General features: G+C 39.2%; 1 protein-coding gene across 11 annotated transcripts in view; it reads right to left on the reverse strand.

Moving 5' to 3' along the window:
* Positions 1–13,539, reverse strand: part of CELF2 (CUGBP Elav-like family member 2) — a 554,249-nt gene that overhangs the window by 39,315 nt on the left and 501,395 nt on the right. For all 11 annotated transcript variants that reach the window (XM_027639964.1, XM_027639960.1, XM_027639958.1 and 8 more), the window contains 2 exons: positions 12,259–12,322; positions 3,113–3,247 (listed from right to left, as the gene is read on the reverse strand). In XM_027639964.1, the coding sequence (XP_027495765.1) occupies positions 3,113–3,247; positions 12,259–12,322 (199 nt within the window). The remainder of the gene's footprint in view (positions 1–3,112; positions 3,248–12,258; positions 12,323–13,539) is intronic.

The following is a 13,539-nucleotide window of genomic DNA, read 5'->3' on the forward strand; positions in this document are numbered from 1 at the left end:
TCTGAATGAATAGTCTTTCAAGCATAAGAGAAAGTATTCAGCACATGGAGGAGAATGAGTGTCCTCAGACTCTCTTGCGGTCAAAGTTATTTAGTCAGAATGTATGAGGGAAAGATCATTGGAGTTTAATTTGTTTGGAAATCCTCAAATATCAGATGTCCTGTTGGTTCCTCACTTCCTGGCCTGTTTTTCTGTGTTGCCAGTGCCTCAAAGTTGGTCTCACCATTATCCCCTCTGTACTAGTTTGATGCACCGAAGGTTGCTAAATATTATCTATGTAAAATCAGGCCTCAAGATGAATTTTAACTAAAATAACCACTTTTTGGGGCTCTTATGACACATTTACAAAGGACAGAACAAGAACTCTTGGTCAAAGATTGATTCAGGAGAAACCTTCAGGAAAGACACAGTTATATCTGGGTAGAGACATGGATATGATTTACGTGGCTGCCATGGTTTAAAGCATACTAGAAACACACACTTATGCCCACCCCTGTTGTGTGTAGTATTTTGCCTTTAACAGCATCAAGCAAAGGATTACATTTAAGCATCTACCTTTGCACTGCCCTAAATTTGGGCTGTTTTCTCAACTGAGAAATATTAATTTAATACATTATCTGGAGAGACACAAACATTTCTTCCTGAGCTTAGTGCAGGCTTTGAAATCAGACAAAATAATTTACACTTATGAAACACAACAAAGTGAAGTGTTCTATTAAAAGAAAACTAGACCAAAAAAATATCCTCAAGGCCTCCAAACATCCACACACTAAAAGTCAGATTTAAATGCTTTCTGCCAACGTATCTCAAGCTTTAGTGGCAATACTTTGAGCTACTATGAAAAGCTTTATCAAACTAAATTCATTTTCCATAGAGCAGAGGAAGATCATTGAAGATATTATTCAGGTTTACAAAATATTTAAAAGGGTGAGGAATGTGGAACCAGATAAGGAAGGTTAAACTGAAGAACATTTTAATAAGGCTGCATTTTAGGTTGGTTGTGCAGTATAGATAGGTCAGTGGATCTATTAGATACACATTTTTCTTTGGCACACCAAAATGTCTAATATTAGAAACAATTGTGTACAGATACTATCTATAAGACTTTCAAAATCAACTGGCATACTGAAAACACTATTTCAAAGGCTAAACATCCAGAATTTTTTGAAAATAACAAGTTCAATGTGTTAGCCAAAATCTTTAATCTCATTGGAAAAAACCTGGTGCCTGCTCTACAATACCACCCTGAGCAATACAAAGCTTATGTATCTACCCAGCCCAGCTGAAGCACCTGGTTAATCACGGCCTCTGCAGACTTGGACATCAGATAAAAACACTTCCCAGGTATTCAAGGAGCCTCAAGACCGTGTTAAGAGAGGGAACAGCAAGTCAGCCAGGTTGGATAAGAAAACTGCGTTGGAGGGGGAAGGATGCAAATGTGGACCTTAAGGTTGAGTCCAAACTCTGTGCTGACATGCTAAGAAAAAGTGCATGACAGGAACGTTCCGGTGCCACATTGCTGCAGAGCAGCAATGATAAAAAATAGTTAATTTCCAGCCCCTCTGCACCATAGTACCCAACACCGAGAAGTCTTGTCAGTATGGATCAAGGTATGTTGAGTGTGTTTTGGAAGGACAGGTTGCTCAGACATTTAACAGCTAAACTACAGTGATACCAAAGAACATCCATGAAATGCAACATTTCTGCTTCTGTAAATGGGTGACATTTAGACAGGAGTAACACGGAAACATTGACAGTGGGACTAGCCTTTTGCAACGCGTTAAGTCCCAGCTCCAGGACGGAGGGGAGAGATTGCTCAGGTTTAAAAATACATATATACATATATCAGCATATATCAGCAAATACATATATACATATATCATGTATATATAATTTATATACATAAATTATTTTCACCCAACCTGCCTCTCAGAGATGTTGCTAATAAATATTATTTTTAGGTCAAAATGAGGCTCATGCCAGAAACAGGAAAATTCTGCACAAACTAGGTATTAACCTCTGTCCCAAACAAACAATAAAACTGCAATATAATGGGAAGCCTTGGCCAGTGCCAACACCCGGCACCACACTCAGTCCCAGTTCTATTGTGCAGTGAAGGCTGTTTTCCTTACTGATGAGCTCAAACCGTCTGCCATGAATTACTTTTTCACGGGGAATAAATACACACTTAAACAAGATTAAACACAAACGTTCTTTAGTGGTGTCTAAAATAATATGAATGTTTTTTAGAACAGCAATAAACACACTTCATGATGCAAATAATTACACCCTGCAGCCTTTATGTAACGATAAGTGGCCAGATTCTTTACTCAGCTACACCACTGTAAATCCAGAGTAACTATACTGAATCAATCTCCCTCTCTCTCTGGATTCTGGAGATGCTGAAGTGTCGCTGAAGTGTTACTAAAGTTTGAATTTACCCTGATTTCTCTCAAGGGTTTTGCAGACATCAGACATTCATGGCTGGAAGTCCACAGGGTGGTCATGGAGGCATCCCCACCTCTTATCCTGTCCCTTTTTTCCCCCATAAAGCTGTCTTTTGACTAGTCTTTTGTCTGTGTATTCCTTGTGCATCTGATATCACTTCTGTGACTGTATACTCAGGATCAGAAGAAAGCTCAGCTGAGGTACAGTAAAAAAATAGAAGGAAAAAAAGGAGAGAATGTCTTCACCATGATGGGTAAAGGCAATTTCCAGCATGTGCCGGGAATCAAAGATCAGTCTCTCAGAACCACCTGAGCTGATTTTTCTGTAGGACAGGAAGAATTTGGTAATGTTCTGAAGTCTTCCTGAGAAGTTAATTTTAGCTTAAGTTTCCCATGCAATTGCAGTTTTCACACAGAATTTTGTGAGATGGGTCTGTTAGGCTTTAATGGCCCCTGAAATGACTCGGGAAAGGTGAACATGTCCACATCAGACCACTTGAAAAAGTAGTTATTTGCTTAAAAACAACAGCAACAAAGATGTATTCAGTAATTAAAGGGTCTCCAGAATGCATATGGGCGTGGAACCTAAACACAACACAGAATCACCATTTTAACTCTCATGTTCCCATTTACTCCCATGTTGAAATCAAGCACTCTGCTCTTACCTGGACTTGTGAGGGCTCCCAGAGCACCAGTCGTTGTGGAGAGAGGATTTGCATTGGTGGTGGTAGCTGAGGTCTGGGCGGCGGCTGCTGCGGCTGCTAAAGTTGCCAAATTCTGTAATTGTAAAGCGTTCATGCCTATGTGGAGAAGAAATAGGGTTAATTGAAACATGTAATCATCACCATCATCATCATCATCACCATCATCATCATCATCGTGGTGAAAATAGTTATTTTCAATGGATGTGGAGCTTGCGGTGTGCCTTGCCAAGAAACTCAATTCTTCTCACTCCCAAGACATCTATATTCTGGAACCACTTCCTTCACTTTCTGTATGGTATCTCTCACTTCTCTACCTCGGAGTTGAGAAAATGCAGCAAAGGCACCAGCCTATGCTTCAGGAAAATTAAACGTGGTTTGTGCCTCTTCTGTAAGGGTAGTGTAGAATTAAAAGTCATTTAAACTCTGTGTGAAGCCCAGGCGCAATATTATTTCCTGATACAACAGGGGGTGTAAAGAAGATAACTAACATTTAAAACACATTCAGGACAGGGTCATATAATTGGGATGAACACAGTTTGTTTCCCATGTCTCCTCTGAATATAACTACTAAGGTTACACTGCACAGTAACCAATAATTGTACTCAATTTCCTTTTGATAGTTCATGTCTAAAAACATATATGAACTAAGTACATCAAATTAGTATCAGCCTGACCATCATTGAGGCTGGGTCTTTCGGACTGTAAGCTCTGGACTATGATATCAAGTTACTCAGTCATCTGTTGCTTCATTATTTTAGAAGATGCAGAGGAGATATACCTGCATTTAAGTGAGCACATTCAAAAATGGAGGCATTTAAATAGTAAGGGCTTTAATTTAGATTTTAATACAGCATGTTCCAACAGGCAGGTCAGGCCTCAGGTGAGCAGCTGGTCTGGCTGAAGTTCTAATGTCTGTGCCTCACTCAATACTCAAAGTCAGCTCAGATGGTGCTTTTGAAAATGTGACACAATGACAATTGTAGGAGTTAAGGTTTTAGCTGATCCAAGACACAGCCCTTCTTAGTCTGTAATCTGTACAGTGTACTTGGAGGAATTATGTGACCAAAAATGCTCTTTCAGGTTTCTTTTGGAAGCTAATGACCATCTTAAAAAATAAGTCTTCTCTCAAACACTACCCACCCAAACAATTTTGCAAGACACAATTCAAATTCAACTGTTGTGTCCATGTGGATGCAAAACAAATACCATCATTGCCTCATCCCACAAAATTTTTTTTTTTAATATAGTGGGATGTTTCCTGTGGAAACACAAGAGGAACCCATCGATTTGACAAACGAGTTCAATGCCCACAGAAGATGAATGAACAAGAGCTCAGTGGAGACAAAGTTGTCTCCCCATCTAATCTGTTTTACTGTGGACTGTAAGACCCTGGCCACAAAACAGGTCTGCAGATGTTATAGGGTGTCAGCTTGGGTGCCTGAAGGAAAAAAAGACTCCTTGCTGTTGTCACACTTGAGCAAGAGCACCCAAATGTGACTGTCAGCAAGGGCTCATGGCACACACTGTCACCCAGCACGCTCTAGAGCAGATTTTGTCAACAGTTTTATCACTTAATATGCAACCTCTTTAGGATCCTCTGTCTGCTTAAACATCTAAAAAATAAGTCCTGTCATCACTGTTTCATGTTCCCTGGGCATTTTACCATCTCTGCTCTCTCTTTATTGGTTTCTCCCATCAACTTGTCAGGAGCATCAACGTCCCGCTTGATAGGACAACCTTGGAGGAGGGAAGCCAAATGCTCTCAAGTCCCAGTCCCCAAAAGTACTTTGCTTTGAACTGGGGATTTTGAGTTCAACTGAACTGCAGCTGAGGTACAGTTCTGTGAGATGAATCTGCTTTCTCATTCTCTCCCCTTTCACACACTCTCTGCACACATTTCACATCCTACAGTTTTTTCAAAGCAGTCCCAAATCCCGCAACAGGGCTGGACCGCAAATGAGTAGATGGGTTTTATTTGAAAGTGCTGCTCACTCAGCAAATGCACCTCTCTCTGAAGAAATGCAAATTGCTTAACACTGAGGAACAGCCTCATAGGCAGAGCTGCACATGAAAAATGAAAATCCTGCCGTAGAGGAAAAAAACCTTCTGGGTACGGAATAACTCTTGATCTTCATGATGGAGACAATGTTGGGAATTAAAGGGAAATGATTAAAAAAACCAGAATCACAATACAGTTTGATTCCATTTTTAATAACATGTATTTACCAATGCACTATCAGCTTGGCAAATATTCAAGATCGCAAGGAAATTCAACTTTCATTTTGTCATTTGGCAGATTAAAAAAACAATTAAATTATGTACAAAACAGATGCACAGTATGTCTTGCTTGAAACTTAAGATTTTTTAAAAAAATTATTTATAAGGATAGGGGCATGAAAATTTAATTTAATGTTCACCTTAGGTAATTTTGTGTCTTATTGTTCACAGCAATTACCATAAATCTACATATCAATAAGCGAGAACAGATGTCAGTTGTTACAAGTGCTTGCCAATCAGGCCTGTTAAAAAGTGACAGATGGATGGTGATAGAACATTCTCATAAGGCCTATTAGCACATTCACAGGAAATTTTTGTAGTGCTGCACAGTCACAGATGCAGTTCTGTGAAAACACGGGGAAATTTGAGAGCATGAGATTTACATTTTACAACTTCTTGTGCTGCCTCTGACACAAACTTTCATACAATGAAGCAATTTGCCTCGTTTCAGTCACTGCAGCGTTTCTCCTCTGATAACTGTAAATTTGAAATTATTGGGTATTTGTAGAGGGAACAGAGTCACAAGCCGTTCCTGAAGACTTCTTAGGCCTCATCAACTCTTGGGTTTCCAAAACCATAATAAAATCATATTAGGAAATAGCTGAGATTTGCTTGCTGAACAAATTCCTAAAAAAGGAAGGCACTGGCTACATTTAGTGACAACATATGCACAGAGAATTTAAAAGTCAGTGGTGATTATCAGAACCAAATCTGATAGCTCATAAGTAGTTCCCACTGACTTGACTTCTTTCTCTTTGGAAATTTTATCCTTCTCAATTACTAGGATTTATTCCTTCTGAATTAAATCCTCACTGCATCTTAAAAAATGTGGATTAAGGTAAAATTTATCATCTCCAGGTCAAAAAGCAACTATTTGCTGACACTGACATCAGCCATTTTGGATGCTGATGGTAAAAATGGGTGTCAAGCTGTGGAGCGCGATGTTATTCCAGCTATATTCTAAGAATTAAAATACACAGGGGACCTGAGCACTACCTCCATCAAACCGTATATATTCTGCCTAACTTTAGAAAAGCTGCTTAACTGAACAGTGCTTGAGGTATCCTGACCAGTTACAGCCTGATTTAGCAAAGCCCTTAAAACAACTTTTAAGTTCACATTGATTCTGCTCTATTTTAAAAGTACATGCTTAAATCTAACTGGAAGTACATAGACTCACAGAATGGCTTGAGTTGGAAGGGATATTAAAGATCACCTAGTTCCAACTGCACTAGACCCATTTGTTGACTTATGTGGGATTTCAACCCATTTTCAGGTTACATATGCTATAAACACATCCTGGCAAGAAGTGTGCTTTTCTCAGTTGAAACTGCTCCAATCCTAGTGGGAAGGATTCATCTGATCTCACTTAATTCTAATAAAAGTTACTCTCTCAGGCTCTTGCTACAGTCTGAGAAGAGAGAGGGGGTGGATGAATCATCTGATCCTAAAATAGAATCACAGAAGCACAGAATGGCTTGGGTCGGAAGGGACCATAAAGATCAACTAGTTCTTACCCCCTGCCATGGACAGGGACACCTTCCACTAGACCAGGTTGCTCAAAGTCCCATCCAACCTGACCTTGAACACTTCCAGGGATGGGGCATCCACACCTTCTCCGGGTAACCTGTGCCAGAGCCTCACCACCCTCACAGTGAAGAATTTCTTCCTAATATATATAATATTTTCCTAATATCTATAAAATAGATAGATAACCTCAGCCTTTTAGGATGAATTGCTGCCTGGGAGTGACTCCCTCTTCACTGACATTGCAGGGAAACAGGATGACTACTTTCCAAACTGCTGAGGTTCTGTGGGATGAATTCCTTCCACAGAGGAGCCAAGGTAATAAAAAGCCCCTCACCCTCTTTTTACTAGTTATGGAAAGACAAGAGAGAGCTACAGATCTTGTGCCCAGACTTGGCCAAGCTTCCATATCGTGCACTTTCACCACCTGAATAAGCATCTCATCAACAGCTCAGCATTGGTTTTACTCTTAGGGTGCCTCTCCTTTTCCTGTGAGAAGGAACAACATGTGGATTGAGAACAGGCTCGCTTGCTTCAAATTCTTCCTCCCCCAAAAATGCTTAAGAGAGTTGTTTAATTTATTAGCTAAAAAAAAAATAAAAGCTAATTGTATGTGTTAAATTAACTAGGACTTTCAATGGAATTAGTATTACAAAAGCTCAATGTTTTTGGTCCCTGAGGTCAACATTTTCAAAACTGGTAGTTATCTTTAAGAAACAGCTATCTCCCCTGAGCTGGAAACAGTTTCTCAGTGACCTTTACTTTTAATATGATAGCCCTGAAGAGGTCATAGCAGGAGAAACCCTCCTTCAGTATGGTTTTGCTGGAATGAAGCCATTCAAGAGTCAGAGGATATACAGGATCCTTGGGCCAGTGCAAAAGTATAGAGCTTTTGTGCAGATGGTCCTGGCTTCCAACTGGTCCCTCCAGATCTACTGAGCCAATTCAACAATTAGAGGAAAATATTCAGAAAGCAGAACCTTGCGGAGTTTCTCTCACCCATCTGGTCCTACAGACTCTGCAACAGGAGGAAATCTGGCTTGGGTAGCAGAAGAAGGGTGGAATGGATTGAACTGGGCCCAGAAGGGGCCAGAAGTTCAACCCAAAACGCAACCAAACTATGAGAGAACTTGGAAAGGACTGGAAAAAAACCAAACATACATTGGAAAAATATGAAAAGTCCCAGCTGTAGAGGGTTTAGGGATCTTAATGCCAAAGAAGAAAAGCCAAAACCATGGTTTCTCCTCCTGTATAACTTCAGGAAGCAAAATACACTGTCTATTCAATGAAATTTAGAGATACCCTTTGTGTTTTTTAGGAGTACTGCATGTTTTTATGTCCTGAATGGTCACATATATAGAAACATATGAGCCAATATTTATTCCTGCCAAAACATTTGACGTTAATGGACAATAGAAAATCTTCATAGATCATATATTTTTTATATATTGAAAACACTGAAATATTTTCTACAATCACTTAATAACAGTAAACCTCCCTGTTTATACTGTCTGTATACTACTTTACAGGCTCATTGGCTTAAATAACTGCAGCTTTTAAGACCTGATCTAGTGCCAGCCAAATTCAATGCAAACATTCAAGCAACATCAATCTCCTTTGAACTAAGCTTTCCATGCAATTTGTATATATTTGAAGGAGGAATTTCTGTTTGCTTGAGAGGTTGCTAGTGCTTAATGTAGCTTGCATTGTCTTTTAAAGTAAGACAATCAAATCCCATAATGTAATTCATCTACATTATTAGCCTTCCCCAAAGACAAAGTGCGGGCTAGACGCTGAGGCTGGAGAGGCATGTGAGAGAAACATTGCCTTTAAATTAGCATGAGCAGATATCAGAGGAGGGGAGGAAAAGTGAGGAATTGCTCACTATAAAATATACACATGAGGATGGCATGTGCTTGCATGTTTTATACAGGACAATGAAGCAGAGTTTGGCAAGGAAGGGTTGGTGCCTCCCATTAGGACCACGGGATTACTATAACACCAAAGGCAGCACTGCCAACTCTCCCAAATTTATTACCAGTCTCAACATATTTACATTTTTTCTTTGGCTTGACTCATGAAATAAAACCATTTAATTAAAATCTCTTTTCAATAAAAAGTCAGAAAAACCTAATCCGAGGAATTAAGTGTGGAAACTTAAAGCTTGGAAAGCTAAATGGCAATCTACAACTTTTTGTCTCTCATATTTTAGTATCTCAAATTTTAGTTAGAACAGTTTCATGATTTGCTCGGACTTCACAAAATGCTAAACACATAGCAGGGTCAGTGGGCTGCTAAAGCTACTTTAGAGGTGGTGCTGTGTGTTTAATGTCTGTATCTTACTGAGTTCTTGAGAAAAATCCCAATATTTCATTGGACTGTATTCTCACTTCCAAACAAACAGAAAAACTCCAACACTCTTGAATCACAAATGTCTAAAAATCCCACTCCTTTCACCAAAATCAAAGAACTACAGCCTTTGCAACACAAAAACTACTTTAACCAGATTGAGGCATAATAGTAGGGAAAGGGAATTTAAAACTCCACACTGAAGACCAGTCTCTTCGCTCTGCTGGCAAAGAAACCTGCTTTGATTCAAGAAATAATATCACTGAGCAGAGCAAATAATTCTTCATATGTGCAGTGGGGTGAGTGCTGTGTCCTTTCTGTTTTGTACCAAGACAACACAAGCTTTAGCAATACAAATAAACACTTGCAGAACCAAAGGGGCCCTAATTTTGGACAAGGGGGTGGCTCTGTCAGAAATCCTAATGTAGCAAACCATGACTTCAGCAAGATTTAAGCACAAAAGAGATGCTAGAACCCTGGCATGCAAGTAAGAGTGGAATTTCCTTGGTTCACATGGCTTTTGATCAAACTTTTAGTGTCTGAATTCCATGGTATGCACACCCATCGACTTCAAGGATAAAAGGTGCACCCCTCAAACACGAAGTTCAAAGAACTCGAAAGCAGCAATGATGGATCTTCTTTAGCACCTTACTCAATTGTGTCTAGATTTTATTCCCCACTTGGAAATGTTATATCGAAAGGCAAACTATATGCAATATGAAATTACATGTTAGATTAATTTTTGTAAAATGAACCTGTACAGCTTAAGTTAAAAAACTGTGGGCCTTTACAAATGTTCAAAGACAGCTTCAGCAGGTAATGTAAGTTCTTGCTGCAGATACCGGAGTATTTTCTATTCCTTTCACAAAACATAATATCCAAACTGTTAATATTGGATGCATTGCATGACATAATACTGCCTGATTTCTGAGAAGAGAACATGAACTCCCAGTTCTAACAATGAAATAGTGCTTAGTCTTTGGCACTTTCATGTAGAGGTGCAGTTCAGAGAACAATTTAGTATCAGTAATTTTACCTTGAACATAAACATTTAAGTTACGTGTTTTGGGGAAAGAAAGGAGTGAACTTCAAGCTGTTTTGATAAGATAAATATAAGCTATAAAATACATTTTTTCCAGGAAAGGCAGTCAGTCATTAAATTATCCCACAGATGAGTGCATTAGCAATCTAATTTGTAGTCGAGAAGGTATATCCCTTGAGTAACAATGATGTGCCAACTATGATTTCTTAAGATGACTTTCTCCTCGTCTCAAGACCATATGATTTTCAGAGAAGAAATCACAGCCCAGATTAAGAGCCCATCCTGAAGATACTTGACTGAAATCCTTAGTTTCAACAGAGTTCTTAAAGACAGAGGTGAATCTACACTACCAGTGAAAACCAGACAAACAAAAACTCTTAGGTGCACATAATGTGATAGATATCACATTATTTTTCCTTGGTGTCTCAATTCTTTCATTTTGTAGACCTAACCAAATATGAAAGCATTAAAACACAATCTCTGAGCTCAAAACCACTTCCAAAACTGCCAAGTATAAAACTGTTACTGACCCGTTCTGTTCTGTTTATCATATTAAGATACATTTTTTTGATGAAAAAAATGCTAGATTGCAAGTGTAACATAATAGAACCAGCAAGCACTGCCAGCAGGTCTGAGGAAGAGAGAATAATTCAGAGATATTGTCATCTGTAGGCCAATTTATATTGTCAGACAGCAGGTTCACATTAGTCTCTGATGTCACTGCAATAATGGCATAATATAACGATTGAGCAAAGAATACCTGTGGGGTATAGCTATACAGTGAGGTATATCTATACTTGTTATAGAATTTCAGGCTTCATTCAAAGCAGAACAAGAAGCAGCAGAAGACCAGGATTAAAAAAAGAATGAGAAAATGGTGTTCATAAAGACTTCTGAATATTTTAGCCCTTGTTTTATGATGATGAAGCAAGCACAATGTTGTATCTCATTGATTCAGTGGGTTCATGATTAAAATAAACTAATGTAGCAATTTAGGGGTTTTGTGATTCTTTTTTTTTTTTTCCCCTGTAACAAGAAAAAAAAAGCTTTTTAACAGTTCCTCGCGGCAGGCATAATGTGCATCTGTGCTCTGATTTACTGCACATGCTGCCTTCTCTAGCATCATGTTAAGTTAGGATATCAGCATGGTAGGTCACACAGTGGGAGTGACCTTTTGCTAATCACTACACATCAGTTACTACTGGCACACAGCTCATTACTAAGAAACCCTCCAACTAGCTGGCTTTCAAATCCGCTCACACTTTGATTCTTTTTTCCCCTTTCCTTTCTTTCTTTTTTTTCCTCCAGACTAAAGATTATACTTTTACATAAAATCTCTGTTGTGTAATTTCGCCGACTAGGGTTCCAAAGTCAAAAAGGCACCCAGTTAATTTTCCATGATTATAAAAGGAGCCTGAAAATTCATGCTGAAGGTAGGCCTGTAATCTTGGGTTTCATTAAAAAGGTCAGAACATTTTTCCTCACCACCTATTATTAAAATGTTTGAGGGATGCCATTAATTTGATTTTTCAGGACACAGAAATCTCACTGGAAATTAGAATGTAATCCTGCTGTTGCTTTCCTGACACTTTTCATAGGGCAGGACACGGCTGCAGGGACTAAGAGCTCTCCTGCAATTTACAATTGGTTACTTTGGCCAAATGGCAGGTGACTAATGCAAGACAAACTGTTTGCACAACCTGGGAGCACTGGGTTTAATTTCAGTTCTGAAAGAGGGGAGAAAGTGTTTCTATTGACGTTGAACCACGAGCTGTCCCCTGCCAATACATCTGCCACATTTAATAAACAACATGCCCCCCGCCCCCGACAATGTGATTATTAGAGGTACAGAATTCAATAGCTTAAGAATACAAAACATAGCTGGAGCAAAGTGAAATGGTTTTTAACTCACCGGCCATTTGCTGAATGCCGCTGAAGGCACCCAAGTTACTGGAGGAAGTTGCTTGCTGCAGAAGCTGCAAATGAACAACACAACACAGCAATCTATCTGACAGTAATGCAACAAATGAAGATAAAACTAAAACGAGCTATCATTTCACATTTGGAGTATTTCTGCTTTCCTTTACATTTATATAGTCTCTCGCTTCTGTCTTCTGTTGGAATGAACATCCCTAGAGTCAATGCTGTAAATCCATATTAATGTCTAATCTCTATTAAGAAACACAGAGACACAAGGGAAACTCAATAACATGGCTGCTTTAAAACAATTAATCAATTTATTCTTTTTAACAACCAGGTGTTAAATCTATTTAAACCAACATAGTGTGACTAATTACAACCCTCTGTAGTCTGGTAGTTACCATAACTCATCTCTGTCAATCACAGTCCATTCTCCCCCACCTCTGTGAATTCAGTTTTTTCTTTATTATCTTTATGAATCAAGCACACAGATATTCATTAGACTGGTATTTGTATATATTAATTTAGCCTATCTCAGTATTAATTATCCTACCTCAGAATTAATATATATTTTTAATTGCTGGGTAAATTGCTGTTTATAACACTATACCAAAGCATTGTATGCACAAAAATTATGTATTTATGCATACCCGGTACATATATACGGACACATCTATTTCATAGAATCATAGAATCCTAGAACAGTTTGGGTTGGAATGGACCTTAAAGATCATCCTGTTTCAATTCCCCTGCCATGGGCAGGAACACTTTCCACTAGATCAAGTTGCTCCAAGCCCCATCCAGCTTGGCCTTGAACACTTCCAGGGATGGGGCATCCACAACTTCTCTGGGTAACCCATGCCAGTGTCTCACTACCCCTACAGGAAACAATTTCTTCCTGGTCTAAATCTGCCCTCTCTCAGTTTAAAGTAATTACCCCTTGTCCTGTCACTAAATTCTCTTGTAAAAGGTGTATCTCCAAACTCCTTGGAGACCCCCTTTATGTACTGAGAACTCTAAGGTGTCTCCAGAGCCTTCTCTTCTCCAGGCTGAACAACCCCAAACCTCTCAGCTTGTCTCCAGAGGAGTGGTGCTCCAGCCCCTTATCTTCTTTGTGGCCTCCTCTGGACTCACTCCAGCAGCTCCACGTCCTATGTTGAACTGTGACCCAGAGCTGGATGCAGCACTCCAGGTGAGGTTTCATGAGGGCAGAGTAGAGGGGTAGAATCACCTCCCCCAACCTGCTGGTCACACTTCTTGTGATGCAGGCCAG

This window comes from Corapipo altera, unplaced genomic scaffold (genome assembly GCF_003945725.1).
Source record: "Corapipo altera isolate COAL_440 unplaced genomic scaffold, ASM394572v1 1b, whole genome shotgun sequence".
NCBI classification, from domain to species: domain Eukaryota; kingdom Metazoa; phylum Chordata; class Aves; order Passeriformes; family Pipridae; genus Corapipo; species Corapipo altera.